At 35.5% G+C, this 19,338-nt stretch overlaps 1 protein-coding gene across 3 annotated transcripts in view; it reads right to left on the bottom strand.

Annotated features, from left to right (window-relative positions):
• Positions 1 to 1,693: 1,693 nt before the first annotated feature.
• The window catches only part of YTHDC2 (YTH N6-methyladenosine RNA binding protein C2), a 113,800-nt gene continuing 96,155 nt past the window's right edge, over positions 1,694 to 19,338 (bottom strand). For 2 of the 3 annotated variants that reach the window (XM_057490788.1, XM_057490789.1), the window contains exons 26-30: positions 17,019 to 17,196; positions 6,184 to 6,387; positions 5,256 to 5,438; positions 2,751 to 2,838; positions 1,694 to 2,644 (exon numbers count right to left, since the gene is read on the bottom strand). In XM_057490788.1, coding sequence (XP_057346771.1) covers positions 2,758 to 2,838; positions 5,256 to 5,438; positions 6,184 to 6,387; positions 17,019 to 17,196 — 646 coding nt within the window. In that variant the 3' untranslated portion in view covers positions 1,694 to 2,644; positions 2,751 to 2,757. Of the gene's footprint in view, positions 2,645 to 2,750; positions 2,839 to 5,255; positions 5,439 to 6,183; positions 6,388 to 17,018; positions 17,197 to 19,338 lie in introns of those variants that run through there. The other variant, XR_008993386.1, reaches the window with a different exon arrangement.

The raw sequence follows: 19,338 nt of genomic DNA on the forward strand, positions 1-19,338 counted from the left end.
TATACAATGCAATGATCCTCAGCAATAAAAGGAAACGAACTTTGATGTACACAACAACTTGAATCAGCCTCAAAGGCATTGTGCTGAGTGAAATAAGTCAGTCCCAAAAGTTACACACTGTATGTTTCTATTTATATGATAGTATCAAAAAACAGAAAGCTGGAATGTCAGAGAACAGATCAATGGCTGGCACGGGTTAGGGGTAAATGGAGGCTATAACAACAAAGGGAATTTTGGGTGAAAGGGAATTCTATCCTGATCGAAGTGAAAGTTACATAAATCTGTACATGTGCTCAAATTCACAGAGCTGCACATATAAAAAAAGTTCATTTTATTTTAATTTACAAGTTAAACACATTTCAAAGGGCATTCCAGGCACACTGAACAGCTATAACAAGGCTGTAACATGCCTGGTGTATTGAAGGAATAGTGAGGAAGTCAACATAGAAAAAGTGGAGTGAGTATCGGAGAGGACAGGAGAGAAGGTCAGAGATACAACGGGAGACCAGATCTTGGAAGGCTTTTATGCAATTATAAGAACTTTGGCTTTTGGGTGAAATGGGAGCTGTTGGAGAGTTTTGAGCAAGAGTGATATGCGCTGATTTCATGTGTTTAAATGTTCACTGATCTCTGTGTTGAAAACAGATTGGTGGCAGAGGTGGGGGAGGCAGAAGAGGGGTTCTCAGGAGGCTGTCTCAGTAACTCAGATAAAAATGATGGTGGCTCAGTCCGAAGTGCTTGTGACAGGTGCGGAGGGAAACAAAGTCCAGGTATATTTTGAAAGTAGACCCTAGAAAATTTTCTGATGGATTGGACCGAGAGAAATAAAGGCATCAAGGGTGACTGTTTTCTGGCCTGAGCAAACAAAAGAATGGACCTGAAGAGGGCAGCTTTAGGTGGAACAGGCTGCAGGGAAAGAATAGTAGTTCAATACTGAATACACAGTCTGAGATGCTATTACACAGCCATAGGGAATTTCACACTTGGCTGGAAGGACCAAGGTGCATCTGAGAGTCTTGGACCTATAACTGTAATGCGTGGTCCTCTGAGTAGAGAGGAACGGTGCAGAGGGCTGGGGCACCGCGGGGATGAGCGCTCCGGGAAGCTCACTCTGACTACAACGTGTGATCAGTTGAGGTACATGTTCAGTTGAAGTATTTTTGCCCTAGTGTTGATTCGGGGATGAAGCATCCTTGACTTATTCCTCAAGACTGTCTCTATTCCAGAATATACGATTCTAAATGGTGACTGAGTCATTGTTAAATGAATCTGTCTTTTCTTAAAGTACTTATTTGAGATATTCCTTCCTCGCTGACTTCTTTGCTACAACGGTGGAGTGAGGCTGGGCTGTTCGGCAGACACACGGCATGTCACCAGAATGCAGGGTCTGAACTGGGAACGGAAGGTGGGTAGCTGCGCATTTTATTAACATGCAGAAGATTGGTTCTTTTAAACACACGTTGAGATTTTTTTCCATTTCCCTATCATAACAAGGTAAATTTTTTCAAGGAAGAGATACTGATGAAACTCACCTTTTACATCAATTTCATATTCTTCAAGGCATTTGAAATTCATTAATATCTCAAGGGATACACTGGTCACAGTTACCTTAGACCTATTACACAGTATCAGAAATAACATCTAAATATCTAAATATCTAAATAACTGAACAGAATTCGATAAAGTTCATCTCTTCCAAAAACAGAATTTTAATTATAATCAAAGTGTGTTCACTTTAAATATTAACAAGTTCATCATTTACATACAGGGCTATATATTAGAAAACAGATGAAAATTAAAACAAGTTTTATCTTTTGAAAGTTCTTACTTCCAAATTTAGTAACTGTAAACTGCTAAATATACACCTAAACAAAATGTATGTATCATCAGAAAAACACAAGTGGCTCTAACCGGAGAAGAGCTGTAATACACATACAGTGGAACATAACTCACATAGGCACAATTTAAAGGCATGTCTCAAGGTATAAAACAAACCAAAAAAAAACACACAATAACTACAAATTCAAGCAAAAATCATGGCTGATGTTCTAAGCTAATGCACCAACACATAATGCTTTCCAAGAGAAAGTAGAAGGGATCTCAAGATTTTATGTAGACCCATGATTTTTACTCCTTTGTTCTTCAACACAGAAATAGTGACTCAGTCTTTTCTTTTTGCCTTTGAATTAGACTTATGTTGGTTTTCTGTTACATAGCAATGACCCAAATAAATCATAAAAAGTGCTATCAAAAACCTGTTCTATTTAGAACTCAGTAACCAAGATATGTTTCTCATTTTTCCCTGTACTTCTATTTCCCTTAAAAAGTACTCTAAGGAAACTTTACAGACAATGATGGTAAAAAGATCAAATACTTTTGAGATGCAAAGAAATTGGCACTAACATGGGCTCACAATAAATTCCTCCTCATTTATTAAACTAGAAGTGCAAAAAAAAAAAAAAAGTGAAATCATACCCCCCAAACAGATATGGGATAAAAAGTGCTAGAAAAATAAAGAGGCATTTAGAATTGTGGTGTTTCTGGGTATTTGAAAGACCTTTCATAACACACAACCCCATCTCAGTTTTTGAAAGTCAGTGCTCTCAGCAGTTATAAGTATGATGGTCTTCCGTAGCTAAGAGTTCTGGAAGGGAAAAAAAAAAGAAAAGAAAAGAGAGATAAATATCTGAAAGGTATCCTTAATGATCACAAATACTGCCAATAGTACTCAAAATCAAATATGACATAACCTGAGTGTCAATCAGTTGTGCTTTTTTCTCCCAGTGGAAGGCGTTCCCATAACTGGAGCAACTGTTCACCAACCTGAGGTTCCAGCTCCTAGGTACATCAAAAGTAAGAATGAACAACTAGATTGAGTTTTTTTTACTCACCAGAATATGTACTGATTAAAAATGTAAGAAAAGCACTTTAAATTTCATTTTTCTACAAGAATACGCTAAAATCATATGGTTTGCATGGCTTTCAGCCTTCAGAACTGTAGTTAACCTGCAAATTTTAAAAATGTTTGTTGCAAAATGGTAAGACATTTCCATGAAGTTCTTCTGAAATTTTTCTCTATCTGGAAATAATGAATTTTGTTTTTATGAAGATTTAGCTAAAGCACTCAGCTTGAACTTCGAAAGGTTAACTGTGAAACTTAGCACATTAGATGTTTTGGAGGTTTTTCTCAAGAACTTATCTTAGGTGACTGTATAAAATTTTATTAAGGTATCATTGATATACACTCTTATGAAGGTTTCACAAGAAAAACAATGTGGTTATTTCATTCACCCTTATTATCAAGTCCCCCACACACACCCCACTGCAGTCCCTGTCCATCAGTGTAGTAAGATGCCACAATCTCCCCACTTGTCTTCTCTGTGCTACACTGTCTTCCCCGTGACCCCACACACACCATGTGCACTAATCATGATACCCCACAATTCCTTCTCCCTCCCTCCCCATATGCCCTCCCCTACCCCTCCCCTTTGGTAGCTGCTAGTCCCTTCTTGGGGTCTGTGTGTCTGCTGCTATTTTCTTCCTTCAGTTTTATTTCGTTGTTATACTCCACAAATGAGAGAAATCATTTGGTACTTGTCTTTCTCCGCCTGGCTTATTTCACTGAGCATAATGTCCTCCAGCTCCATCCATGTTGTTGCAAATGGTAGGAGTTGTTTCTTTCTTCTGGCTGAATAGTATTCCATTGTGTATATGTACCACATCTTCTTTATCCATTCATCTACTGATGGACACTTAGGTTGCTTCCATGTCTTGGCTATTGTAAACAGTGCTGCGATAAACATAGGGGTGCATCTGTCTTTTTCAAACTGGGATCCTACATTCTTAGGGTAAATTCTTAGGAATGGAATACCTGGGTCAAATGGTATTTCTATTTTTAGTTTTTTGAGGAACATCCATATTGCTTTCCACAATGGTTGAACTAGCCAACATTCCCACCAGCAGTGCTGGAGGGTTCCCCTTTCTCCACATCCTCACCAGCATTTGTTGTTCCTAGTCTTTTCTGTGCTGGCCATCCTAACTGGTGTGAGGTGATAGCTCATTGTGGTTTTAATTTGCATTTCCCTGATAATTAGCGATGTGGAGCATCTTTTCATGTGCCTGTTGGCCATCTGAATTTCTTCTTTGGAGAACTGTCTGTTCATATCCTGTGCCCATTTTTTAATAGGCTTACTTGCTTTTTGGATGTTTAGGCATGTGAGTTCAAGGGGCACTATAGTTCTTAATCATAACATAGGTAGGTCACAAGGACAGTAGCACAGCACAGAGAATACAATTAATGAATACTGTTTTCTGGCCTTTGTAACTCTGTAACATCTGACTATGTGATAGACAGTGACCACACTAGAGGGTGTGAGGACTTGATAATATGGGTAAAAGTTGAACCACTGTGCTGGGTATGTGAAACCATCATAAGATTGTATATTGATGATACTTTAATGAATAAATAAAAGAAAATACCCTCATACAATTGAAAAGAACGTCATTTATAGTCCTCTTTGTGACATGATGTGCATTTAAAAAGAACTCAAAGGCTTTCAGTGATTTGAGGCAAGTCACTATGGTTCAAATAAATTATCAGCTGTGTGACCTTAGGCAAGACTAATTCCTCTGAGTCTGTTTTCTCCTACATAAAATTGGGCTAATAACACATTTTATGCATTAAACTAAATTACCTTGGATAAAGCAGCTAGCACAGTAGTTCATACACACACTAATTTCTATCACCGTAACTAAAGTACATATTAGCAGCATTATGAAGGCAAAGCAAAATGTCACAGAAATAAGACAAGTCACAAAAGTATAAATAAAGACTGTTACTTATGTCACATAATTAAAGCCATAAAGAAGTTAAATACTGTTGTTACCCTTAGGTTTCAGTGAAATTACTTTAGAATTACACTCAGTGTTAATCATATCTGTAGTTAGTAATACAACAGGAGCTTCTGTGAAGTAACCTGTGAAAGATTTTACATATGCATATTGTAAAATAAATATTAGATATATGACAAGTCAAATTTATGAAACGTTAAAAAACATTTCTGGCATGAACTCTGTCAGACATACTTGTAAGCAGGTTTTTACTAGCTCTTTTTCAAATCTGAACCACTACCTCCCATGTGCATATGGAATATACAATTTGTAGTCTTATATTTGCTCCTCAAACAAGTCATTGAATAATAGCAAAAGAGAACAAAAAGAAAACTAAGACAAGAAATATTAGTGCCATTGTATACCTGCCCGTCTCTGCTGATCTGGACTTTCTTGTTGTCATTCCAAGGATTGAGTAAATGGTGTGTAAACTGAAAAGGAAGACTTTCTTTTTGTATCCACTCCACCTTAAACACTCCTCCTAGTCCAGCAGAGCCCCAGTCCTGGCTCTTCTCCTTTCCTATCTCAGAAGACATCCTAGAAAATCCCTGTGGGTAAAATGAGGTTTGGGAAGAGGGAAGGTAAGGGTGATATTAAAATGTCTAAGTTCAATTTATCTGAGAAAGCTCTGAGTTTTCTAAGGTAAAAACTAATATTAAAATAATAGATATCTAACAAAAACAAAAAAAAAGTTGCTTATTAAGTGTTTTTCATAAAAACATGTATTAGCAATTTTAGAGGAAAAACTAATCCCAGCCTTCCAACATAATTTCAAATATAAAGGTATTTTCTAAATAATGTATCAACAGTTCTAAACCCACATTTATTCTGATAAATGGATACAATCTAACTTTTAAGTTTTTACTTACAAAAATTATAATAATGTCAAATAATTTATTTTGTAAATTCAGATTTATATCAAGTCAAGATGAGTTAAGAAACATACTCAGTTTCCTGACTGTCAATACTAACTTCCTTGGCCTAGTTAAATAAAATTTAACCAAAAAGTCAGCTTCTCATTATTTTTAATCCACCTGAGAAATAGTAAATCTAAAGCTGTCTTCCAATGGAGAAATTGTTTATTTGGAGATGCTCTGGTAAGACAAGGCAAAAAAAAAAGGGATTCCCTACATATGAATCTCCTGAAGAAATGCAATATACTCCTTATTCCCAGTGAAACAAGATGCATTTTTTATTCCAATACCATAGAAAGCCAGGTTTGAGGAGTGGTTTTAATCTCTGTAGTCTAACTTTGTCAGAACAACCCCATTATACTGTTGCAGGATGGCTCACCTGAAAATGTCCAGATCCTTGAACAGAAAATACCAAGTAAACCATGCTGCTTTCCGAAAAGGCTCGATTTAGCTTCCGTTCATTATTAGGGGTTGTAGACCAGATACCCTTCTGTTGAGAAATTTCAAGGTTTCTCAGATTGCTACTCTTCATTATGAAGTATCGAATAGGCATGTTTGGTCTTGGTGAAGGAGATTTTGAGCCCTGTAAGAGAATGCCTAAGTTTTTGAAAGGTAATTTGACCTTTCAAAATGAATAGACTCTATTAAATAACATCTTCATAAACATAAACCAAAATATTTTACCAAATATTCAACAAATGCAAATAACTCCACCATGCCTGAAAACCTACACAAGGCTCAAGCAACACAAGATTAAAGAATCAAAACCAATCACTCATTTTCAGAGCATTCGAACTCCCTTATCAAGGATCCTGGACTACCAACTTTGATTTATACTCCAAATGTACCTCCAGAAAATATTTTAATAAGCTTTCAAAGTGTGAAAACAGAACAAAAACTGCTCTAGCTTACTGCCTAGATACAGTTTCCTGGTGACAGTGCAGGGAAAGGAAACACAAACAGAATCCAGTGGTCTCACTGAACTGCAGAGAAAAGAGCTCATAGTTAAGAGGCCATGGTAGTCAGAATTTCTATAGTAGAATACTAGACATAGGGAGTTGCATGGAAAGAGACTTAAGGGGAACTGCAAAAGGTTCTCCACAGTTTCTGGCTAAGTACTGACCTGTACATATGTCAGAAAAAGCAACCTGAAGCCACAGAAAGTCCACAGGAAAGCAGGAGAACAAACAATTCCCAGAGCTTACACGTGGTTGGGAATATTTCATGTTATCCCCAGCCAGAATGGTAAGAACATGTAAGACATGGGGCATTAGCCCACAGAAAGGTCACACCTTAGTACTGGAACTAAATCAGTATCAGAATAAAAATTGTTCTACATCCACACTAACACTGCTTAAAAGTAAATCTCAAGAGGATTAAACTGATTGCAACTAACTATGTACCAGATCCATGTCTAATATTAAAGGAATACAATAAAAATAGCAGCCAGACAAAATTATAAGTAGTACATGAAAAACAGGAGAATATGACCCATAACCAGGAAAAAAAATTAATCAATAGGAATAGACTCAGATCTGACAGATGATGGAATTAGGAAATGAAACATGTTAAAACAGCTATCATAAATATGTTCACTGTGTCCAAGAAAGTAAAGGAAACATACATATGGATGAAAGGAGAAATGGAAGGTATTTTTTGAAGACCCAAAAAGTGCTCTATAAATGAAAATATAATAGTTGAAGTGAAAATACACTAGAAAGAATGCATAGCAGATTAGTCACTACAAATGACAACATCAGTGAATTTAAAGACCTATCGATAGAAACTATCTCAAATGAAGCAGAGATAAAAACAACTGAAAAGAAATGAAGAGAGTATCAGTGATCTGTGGAATAGTATCAAGTGGTCTTACATTTCTGTATCCACAGTCCCAGAAAGGAAGGAGAGAAGTAAGGGATAAAAAATATGTGAAGGAACAGTGGTCTTAAATTTTCCAAAACTGATGGAAACTAAAATTACTTAGCTTGAAGAAGAACTATAGAGAGAACCATACCAAGTCATATCAAAATCATATTGCTGAAAACCAGTGATACAAAGAAAATATGAAAAGCATCTAAAGGAAAAAAGACACATTATATACAGTGAGACAAAAATAAGAGTGACAGTAAACTTACCATCAGAAATTATATAAACCAGAAGATAATGTAGTGACATCTTTATAGTAATGAAAGAAAACCACTATCAACCTAGAAATACACACAGTAATGATATCTTCCAAAATTAAGAGTGAAAAACTTTTCAAGCACCAAATATTACAGAATTCATTTCCAGCATATCTGTACTAGAAGAAATGTTAAAAGGTTTTTCAGGAAAAAGATACATGATCCAAGATAGAAAATCATATCAACACAAAAGAATAAAGAACACAGGAAATGGTAAATATTGAATAAATTATAAAACACATTTTTCTGATTTTTGGTAGAAGATAATTTACTATGAAGTAAAAGATAATACACTGTGTCATTTATGATGTAGGTACAAATAAAATATATCAACTCAATAACATAAAGGACTAAAAGGTTAAAATAAAAGTATACCATTGTAAGGATCTCAGACTATACCTGAAGTGTCATCATACAGATTCAAGATACACTAGGAAAAGCTAAAAATGATTTCACTAATGAATTCTACCAAACATTGAAAGAAGAAATAATACCAATTCTACACATCTCTTCAAAAAGTTTAAGTAGAAGGAATAGTTCCCAACCAATCTTATGAGGCCAAGCATTACCCTGATACCAAAATCATATAAAGATAACACCAGAAAAGAAAACTACAAAGTATTCCTCATGAATAAAGATCCCTCATTTTAAAAAATTTTTGACTGAACAAAATGAAATCAAGCAATATTTTAAAAGGATAATAAATCATGACCAGGTGAGATATAAACCTTAGAAAAATCAATCAAGGATTTACAATTGCATTAAAAAAATTAAATACCTAGGAATAAACCTAACCAAGAAGGTAAAAGGTCTGTTCTCTGAAAACTCTAAGACACTGATGAAAGAAATTAAAGAAGACACAAATAAATGGAAATCTATTCCACGCTCATGAATAGAAATAATTGATATTGTCAAAATGTCTATCCTGCCCAAAGCAATTTACAGATTCAGTGCAATCCCTATCAAAATGCCAATGGCATTTTTTAAAAAACTAGAGCACATAATCCTAAAATTCATATGAAACCACAAAAGACACCAAACAGCCAAAGCAATCCTGAGAAAGAACAAAGCTGGGAGGGTTACGCTCCTTGACTTAAGCTATGCTGCAAAGCTACAGTAACTAAAACAGTATGATACTGGCACAAGAACAGACCCATATTCCAATGGAACAGAATAGATAGCCCCAAAATAAACCCATGCATATATAGTCAAATAATATATGATAAAGGAGCCGTGAATACACAATGGAGAAAAGAAGTCTCTTCAATAAATGGTGTTAGGAAAACTGGACAGATACATGCAAGAGAATGAAACTGCATTACTGCCTAACTCCATATATACAAATAAATTTGAAATGGATTGAAGACCTAAATATAAGACATGAAATCATAGAACTCTTAGAAGAAAATGTAGGCAAAAAATCTCTTGAATACAAGAATGAGCAATTTTTTTTCTAGAGGTTTCCCCAGGCAAGGGAAACAAAACCAAAAATGAACAAATGGGACTACATCAAACTAAAAAGCTTCTGTACAGCAAAGGATACCATCAACAAAACAAAAAGGCAACCTACAGTATGGGAGACAATATTTGTAAATGATTTATCTAATAAGGGGTTAATAGCCAAAATATATGAAGAATTCAAGCATTCAAAATATATAAAGGACAATATTTAAAAAACCTGATTATAAAATAGGCAGAGGAGCAGAGGAGCTGAACAGACAGTTCTCAAAATAAGAAATTCAGATGGCCAACAGACACATGAAAAGATGCTCCACATCACTAATCATCAGAGAAATGCAAATTAAAACTACAATGAGATATCACATCACACCAGTAAGGATCACCACCATCCAAAAGTCAAACAACAAATGTTGCGAGGTTGTGGAGAAAGGGGAACCCTCCTACACTGCTGGTGGGAATGTAAATTAGTTCAACCATTGTGGAAATCAGTATGGAGGTTCCTCAAAATGCTCAAAATAGAAATACCATTTGACCCAGGAATTCCACTTCAAGGAATTTACCCTAAGAATGCAGCAACCCAGTTTGAAAAACACAGATGCACCCCTATGTTTATTGAAACACTGTTTACAATAGCCAAGAAATGGAAGCAACCTAAGTGTCCATCAGTAGATGAATGGATAAAGAAGATGTGGTACAGATACACAATGGAATATTTTCAGCCATAAGAAAACAAATCCTACCATTTGCAACAACATGGATGGAGCTAGAGGGTATTATGCTCAGTGAAATAAGCCAGGCAGAAAAAGACAAGTATCAAATGATTTCACTCATCTGTGGAGTATAAGAACAAAGCAAAAACTGAAGGAACAAAACAGCAGCAGACTCACAAAACCCAAGAATGGACTAACAGTTACCAAAGGGAAAGGGACTGGGGAGGATGGGTGGGAAGGGAGGAATAAGGGATGGGGGGAGAAAAGAAAGGGGGCCTTACAATTAGCATCTATAATGTGGGGGGGCACAGGGAGGGCTGTACAACACAGAGAAGACAAGTAGTGATTCTACAGCATCTTACTATGCTGATGGACAGTGACTACAATGGGATTTGTGGGGGGGACTTGGTAATGGGGGGGAGTCTAGTAAACATAAAGTTTCTCATGTTAACTGTAGATTAATGATACCAAAATAAATAAATAAAATAAAATAAACCTCAAGTGGATTAAAGACCTAAATATAAGACGTGAAATCATAAAACTCTTAGAAGAAAATGTAGGCAAAAAATTTCTTGAACAAAAGAATGAGCAATTTTTTTCTGGATATGTTTCCCCAAGCAAGGGAAACAAAATAAAAAATGAATAAATGGGACTACATCAAACTAAAAAGCATCTCTACAGCAAAGGACACCATCAACAAAACAAAAAGGCAACCTACAGTATGGGAGACAATACTTGTAAATGATTTATTCAATAAGGGGTTAACAGTCAAAATATATGAAGAATTCAAACATTCAAAATATATAAATGACCCTAAGTAGAATTCGTGCCTCATATAGAAATTACCGAGTATCATAATTCTTCCAAGTGGTAAAGATACCTCAAGACAAATGCTGGACATAGAAGCCACAGGGCATAAATATGCAAAGAAGTAAAAAGCTAACCTTTTCAAACAATAAGGCTTCTCTCTCACTTACCAACTTAACATTTCCCTGTATGGCCCCGGAAGATGACTGGTTAGCCAGAGACAGGTAAGATTCCTCAAGGGAGGAACAACCTGAGACAGGCACAGTTGCAGGGGGGCCATCAGGTGAGAAAATGGAGATCAACAGAGGTGAGGCTTAGAACCTCACCCCCCCTGTTTTGAGAGCAATCTTCTGCATCCGTGGATGTTTTGTTGCCCTCGTCTAGCTTGGATTAACACTTAGTCTACAGGCACACACCTGATCATCTACATTTGCCCTCTTACAGCAATAAACTATGTTTTCTACCTTTATCTTGCATCTACCTACCACTTCAGCATTTTATTTAAAAATAATAATAATAATAAGGGAGAAATGTGGGATTCACATATAAATCAAGTATAAAGATCAAATGAATAATCAAAATTGACCTGATTGTTTATAGTTCATGGTGTGTGATCAAAACTGAAAGTTTCTGTGATGACTGCCCTTGCACTGTTCACCATGTAAGAACTTATTCACCATGTAAAACTTGTTTCTTATGCTTCAGAAGACTGGAGACTGTTGAGAATTAGGCTTGGGGTTGATTAATGATTGTGCATTGAGTCCCCTATACAGACTTTTATTGTTGTTAACAACCATATGATCAATAAATATGAGAGATGCCATCTCAAAGGGAAAAAAAAAAAAAAAGATAGAGGACAGAGGAGAAGAAACATGTCAGAGAGTGGCAGGGCACAATCTATTGGCATTGTTTTAAAAATTGCTTAAAACACTTAAAAGCACCAACTTCCAGTTACAAAGTCTGACTCCACAAAGTGTGGACAGTTGTCGCTTGTCCCTCTCTCCTGATACCACTGAATGTGATCGATTTAATAGTTATCAAATAAAAAACTCTGCAATGACAAAATATATATATATATATATATATATATAAATGACAACATCAAAAAAAATCTGATTAAAAAATAGGCAGAGGACCAAAGGAGCTGAACAGACAGTTCTCAAAAGAAGAAATTCAGATGGCCAACAGACACATGAAAAGATGCTCTACATCACTAATTATCAGAGAAATGCAAATTAAAATCACAATGAGATATTACCTCACACCGGTAAGGATCACCACCATTCAAAAGACAAACAACAACAAATGTTGGCGAGGTTGTGGAGAAAGGGGAACCCTCCTACACTGCTGGTGGGAATGTAAATTAGTTCAATCATTGTGGAAAGCAGTATGGAGGTTCCTCAAAAAGTTCAAAATAGAAATACCATTTGACCCAGGAATTTCACTTCTAGGAATTTACCCTAAGAATGCAGCAACCCAGTTTCAAAAAGACATATGCATCCCTATGTTTATTGCAGCGCTATTTATAATAGCCACGAAATGGAAGCAACCTAAGTGTCCATCAGTAGATGAATGGATAAAGAAGATGTGGTACATATACACAATGGAATATTATTCAGCCATAAGAAGAAAACAAATCCTAACATTTGCAACAATTTGGATGGAGCTAGAGGGTATTATGCTCAGTAAAATAAGCCAGGCAGAGAAAGACAAGTATCAAATGATTTCACTCATCTGTGGAGTATAGGAACAAAGCAAAAACTAAAGGAACAAAACAGCAGTAGACTCACAGAACCCAAGAATGGACCAACAGTTACCAAAGAGAAAGGGACTGGGGAGGTTGGGTGGGAAGGGAGGGATAAGGGGGGGGGAAGAAAGGGGGCCTTACGATTAGCAGACATAATGTAGGGGGTGCGGGGCACGGGGAGGGCTGTGCAACACAGAGAAGACAAGTAGTGATTCTACAGCATCTTACTATGCTGATGGGCAGTGACTGTAATGGGGTTTGTGGGGAGGACTTAGTGATGGGGGGAGTCTGGTGAACACAATGTTTCTCATGTAATTGTAGATTTATGATACCAAAATAAAAATTAAAATAAATAAAAATTTTAAAAAGACAGAGGTCCTGAACATACATTTTTCGAAAGAAGAAATTCAGATGGCCAACAGGAACATGAAAAGATGCTATAAGTTGCTCATTATCAGGGAATGCAAATCAAAATCACAATGAGATATCACCTCACACCAGTTAAAATGGCCACTATCCAAAAGACAAGAAATAACAACTGTTGGCAAGGATGTGGAGAATGGAGCCCTCCTGCACTGTTGATGGGGGATGTAAACGGGTGCAGTCACTATAGAAAGCAGTATGGAGGTTCCTCAAAAAACTAAAAATAGAAATACCATACAACCCAGTAACTCCACTTCTGGGAATTTACCCAAAGAAAACAAAGTCCCTGATTCAAAAAGATATATGTACCCTATGTTTACTGCTACATTATGTACAATAGTCAAGATATGGAAGTAACCCAAATGCCCATCAATAGATGAAAGATAAAGAAAAGGTGGTACACATATATACAATGGAATATTATTCAGCCATAAAAAAGAAAGACTGCCATTTACAACAACATGGATGGACCTAGAGGGTATTATGCTGAATAAAATAAGCCAAGCAAAGAAAGATAAATGCCGTATGACTTCACTTACATGTGGAATCTGAAAACAAAACAAAACAAAATTAACAAAACAGCAGAAGACTCATAGACACTGAGAAGTGACTGGTGGTTACTGTGGGGAGGTGTTGGGGGTCAGTGAGTGGGGTGGGTGAGGGGATATGAAGGCACAAAAATCTCAGTCAAAATATAAGCTGATCATGGGGAGGGAATGGAGAATATACAGCATGGAGAATATAGTCAATGGTTCTCTAATATCTTCCTATGTTGACAGACAATGCACCAGTTGTGGTGAAGATTTAATGTGGATAACTGTTGAATCACTGTGATGTATACTTGAAATCAATATAATATTGGATATCAACTGTACTTCAATAAAAAAACACTTTAAAAAATCAATGAAATCCACTATTTTAATACACCTAAAAAAGAAGTTATAATTTCAAGAGATGTAAAAAAAGCTTTGAACACAATCAATGCTTATTCATAATAAACCCTCTCAGCAAACTATTTCCAAAAGGAAATGATCGAAAGTTATATCATGCTAAATGGTCAAAGACTTAATTAAGGCTTTCTTTTCCTCCAAGGTCGAGGCAAAGATGTCTGCCATCAAAATTTTTATTGAACATTTTTTTACTGGAAGTTCTAGCCAGAGAGACAAGAAAGGAAATAAGCAGCTTCCACACTGGAAAGGAAAAAAGTAAAATGAGTTTTATTAACAGATGGCATGATATCTATGTAGAAAATCCTGAGAAAGCTATATAAAAAGCTAATATAATCAATAAGTAATGTAAGATAATGGAATACAAGGTAAATATAAAATAATCAAATGTATGTCTATGTCTTAGCAATGAACAACTGAAATCAAAAATTTAAAAACAGCATCAAAAAACTAAAATACGTAGGGATAAACTTTAAAAATCTGTGATAATTGAACTCTAAAATTTACAAAGCACAGTTGAAAGAAATTTAAAAATATCTAAATAAATGCAGATACATAACATACTTGTGAATTAGAAGACTAAAATTTGTTTTCTTCAAATTGGTCTACAAATTCAATGCAATTCCACTCAAAATACCAAAAAAATTCTCCACAAAAATTGACAAGCTTTTCCTGAAGTTTATATGAAACCACAAAGGAACCAGAATAACCAAAACAATTTTGAAAAAGAACACAGTTGGAGGAAAAAATATTAACTAATTTCAAGATTTACTATAAAGATACTATAATGAAGCCACTGCAGCATTTGCAAAAAGAGAAATAAACAGATTAATGAAATGGAATAGAGCCCAAATAAATAGACGACATATTTATGGTCAATCAACTGATCTTTTTGACAAACATGCTAAGGTAATTCAATGGAAAAAGAATTAATCTTTTCAACAAATGATGCTAGAACAACTGTACGGGCAAATGCCAAAAAATGATCCTTTACCTACCCATACTATAAACAAAAATTAACTCAAAAGAATCATATACCTAAACGTAAGAGCTCCAACTACAAGATTTCTAGAAGAAAAGAAAGAAGATCTTTGTACTCCTGAGTTAAAGATTTCTCAGGACACAAAAAATATAAAGCATAATAGGAAAAAATAGATTAAATGGACTTCATCAGAATTGAAAACATGTGCTCTTCAAAAGACACTATTAAGAAAATGCAAATGCAAACAGAGACTGTTAGAAAAGAACTGCAAAATATATATGAGTAATACTTGTACCCAGAATATATTAAAAAACTCTTCCTGCTAATTTAAAAAAAAACAGCCAACCAACAAACAACCCAAAAAAGTTGAACAAGAATTTGAACAGATACTTCAAAGAAAATACAATGACAAATAAGCAAATGAAAAGTGTAGCCACTTTGGAAAGCAGTTGGGTAGTTTGTTGTAAAGTTAAACATACACTTACCATACAACCCAACAATCCTACTCCTGGGCATTTACCCAAGAATAGAAGACATTTACACACAAAGACGTGTATTCGAATATTAGAGCAGCTTTACTCATAATAACCAAAAAGTGTAAACAGTCCAAATGTCCATCAGTTGGTGAATGGATATACCTACTGTGGTATACCCATACACTAGGATACTATTCAGTGATTAAAAAGCAATAAACTAACAATATATATTACTAAATAATGTGGATGAATTTCAAAAGTAAAATAAGCTAGTCACAAAAAGCTACTTACATATGATTCATTTACAGGAATTTCCAGAAATGGCAAAAAACTCTAGAGACAGAGAACAGTTGAGTGGTTGCCAGGAGCCAGCAGTGAAGGAAATGTTGTATATATGACTGTGATACAGTTACATGATTGTATAGATATGTCAAAATTCATGGAATTATACAGTTAAATGGGTGAATTTTATTGTGTGTAAATTATACTTTAATAAAGGTATTAAAAAAATTTTTAACCTAGGAAGCAAATCCACAAAGGCATTTCTTTCCCTCTTATTTAATAAGTGTTTCAGAAGATGTTTTAACCAGAACACTACATGTAGCTAAATAACCCTAATCAAATACTTACTCAGGTACTAACAATGTAGGAAAGTAAAAGTAAACATATTCTAAATGTTTGAAGTCATTCATATTACAGATTTTTTAAAGGACACATACTTCTCAATTCCCTCTGGATATTTCCTGTCTTCCTACACCCATCCTGTCTTGTATTTTTCAATACAGCTGACCCTTGAGCAACAAGGGTTTGGACAGTGGGTGTCCACTTACACACATATTTTTTTCATAAATATATTGGAAAATTTTTTGGAGATTTGCAAATATCTGAAAAAAACATTTCTTCCTCTAGCTTACTTTATTACAAGAATACATTATATAATAAATGTAACATATAAAATGTATGTTAATCAACTGTATATGTTATCAGTAAAGCTTCCAGTCAAAAGAAGGCTATTAGTAGCTAACTTTTGGGGGAGTTAAAAATTATACTCGGTTTTTTGACTGGATGGGGGATCAGCACTCATAACTACCATGTTGTTCAAGGGTCAGCTGTATAACCATTGAGTTGGAGAAATCAATTAGCAATTAAAAGAAACCATTGTTTTCAATTCTGAAATTATAAACCAAAATTAATTTAAGATATTTTGTTATTTGTTCTAACAAAAAAAGGTCCTAAAGATATGGAAAACAAATAATGACCTACCTAGCTACATGCCATCAATGAATGACCTGTTAGTTTTAAAACACTCCAAAACAGTAATAACTAGAAATATTTGGCAAGCAGAAAAAAACTAAAAAGTTTACTCAAGGTGTCTCAAGTGTGTCGGCTTCCATTTATTATCTAGAACATAGGCCATGCTTAGAAGCTGAAAAGTAATTATATCTGTTCCTTGCCACATCGACTTTCAGATACTCTACCTTTCCTGGGGATGGAGGAGAAGGACTAGCACACGGACTTGGGTAACTACCGCTGTCTGCAGATTTCACAGAATATTGATCTGATCGGTCATCAGTGCTTCGTTTAGGATGTAAAATTCCTCTATCTTTGCACTTCTGAGGTAGGTGTACAGCTGGGGATGGAGATTTCATCAATACTCTTGAGTGAGAAAGAAGAAGCAAATACTAGTTATAAATAAGTTCATAATCAAAGCAGATGCCATTTCAAACCAAAGTTCCAATGACAGTATGATTTACAAAATATTATTTAAAAAGGGTATTTCAATAGCCAAAGCAATCCTGAGAAGGAAGAATAAAGCAGGGGGTATCTCACTTCCCAACTTCAAGCTCTACTACAAAGCCACAGTAATCAAGACAATTTGGTACTGACACAAGAACAGACCCACAGACCAGTGGAACAGAATAGAGAGTCTGGATATTAACCCAAACATATACAGTCAATTAATATACGATAAAGGAGCCATGGACATACAATGGGGAAATGACAGCCCCTTCAACAGCTGGTGTTGGCAAAACTGGACAGATACATGCAAGAGAATGAAACTGGATCACTGTCTAACCCCATACACAAAAGTAAATTAGAAATGGATCAAAGATCTGAATGTAAGTCATGAAGCCATAAAACTCTTAGAAAAAAACACAGGCAAAAATCTCTTGGACATAAACATGAGCAACTTCTTCATGAACATATCCCCCCGGGCAAGGGAAACAAAAGCAAAGATGAAAAAGTGAGACTATATCAAGCTACAAAGCTTCTGTACAGCAAAGGACATCATCAATAGAACAAAAAGACATTCTACAGTATGGGAGAATATATTCATAAATGACATATCCAATAAAGGATTGACATCCAAAATATATAAGGAGCTCACGCACCTCAACAAACAAAAAGTCAATAATTCAGTTAAAAAATGGGCAGAGAATCTGAACAGACAGTTCTCCAAAGAAGAAATTCAGATGGCAAACAGACACATGAAAAGATGCTCCACATCACTAATCATCAGAGAAATGCAAATTAAAACAACAACGAGATATCACCTCACACCAGTTAGGATGGTCACCATCCAAAAGACAAACAACAACAAATGTTGGTGAGGATGTGGAGAAAGGGGAACCCTCCTACACTGCTGGTGGGAATGTAAACTAGTTCAACCATTGTGGAAAGCAGTATGGAGGTTCCTCAAAAAGCTCAAAATAGAAATACCATTTGACCCAAGAATTCCACTCCTAGGAATTTACCCTAAGAATATAGGAGTCCAGTTGAAAAAAGACATATGCACCTCTATGTTTATTGAAACACTGTTTACAATAGCCAAGAAATGGAAGCAACCTAAGTGTCCATCAGTAGATGAATGGATAAAGAAGATGTGGTACAGATACACAATGGAATATTATTCAGCCATAAGAAGAAAACAAATCCTACCATTTGCAACAACATGGATGGAGCTAGAGGGTATTATGCTCAGTAAAATAAGCCAGGCAGAAAAAGACAAGTATCAAATGATTTCACTCATTTGTGGAGTATAAGAACACAGCAAAAACTGAAGGAACAAAACAGCAGCAGACTCACAGAACCCAAGAATGGACTAACAGTTACCAAAGGGAAAGGGACTGGGGAGGATGGGTGGGAAGGGACGAGGGGAGAAAGAGGGCATTATGATTAGCAGACATAATGTAGGGGGTGGGGGGCACAGGGAGGGCTGTACAACACAGAGAAGACAAGTAGTGATTCTACAGCATCTCACTACGCTGATGGACAGTGACTGTAATGGGGTATGTGGTGGGGACTTGATGATGGGGGGAGTCTAGTAACCATAGTGTCGCTCATGTAATTGTAGATTAATGATACCAAAAAAATAAAAATAAAAATAATGATAGTAATAAGAAAAAAAGGGGAAGAGGGGATTTCATTCTCTATTACAAAGTTAAGAAACAGCTGAACTATTAAGATACACTCACAAAAATAGTAGACAAAAATACATTTAAAACAACCTAAAAAGTCTTCACTTAATATTAACAAATACTCAAGTACTACTTCCCTTATAAAACTCTAACTTCTTTTATGGTGGTATCAGAGAGGTCTTTCACAATTATATTTATATTGATATTTAATGTCTTTTAATGTTATATAAATTATTTAAGCCCATACATCTATGAGAATGGCCCTAACTAGAATATCATCTTTTCCACTTTTGCTCCACTTTCATACAATACCTTAGTGCCAAGTAAAATAGATTTTAAAAAGCATACCAAAAATTACAGTATAATGGAATTTTTATAC

This window comes from Manis pentadactyla, chromosome 13 (genome assembly GCF_030020395.1).
Source record: "Manis pentadactyla isolate mManPen7 chromosome 13, mManPen7.hap1, whole genome shotgun sequence".
In the NCBI taxonomy this organism is placed as follows: Eukaryota; Metazoa; Chordata; class Mammalia; order Pholidota; family Manidae; genus Manis; species Manis pentadactyla.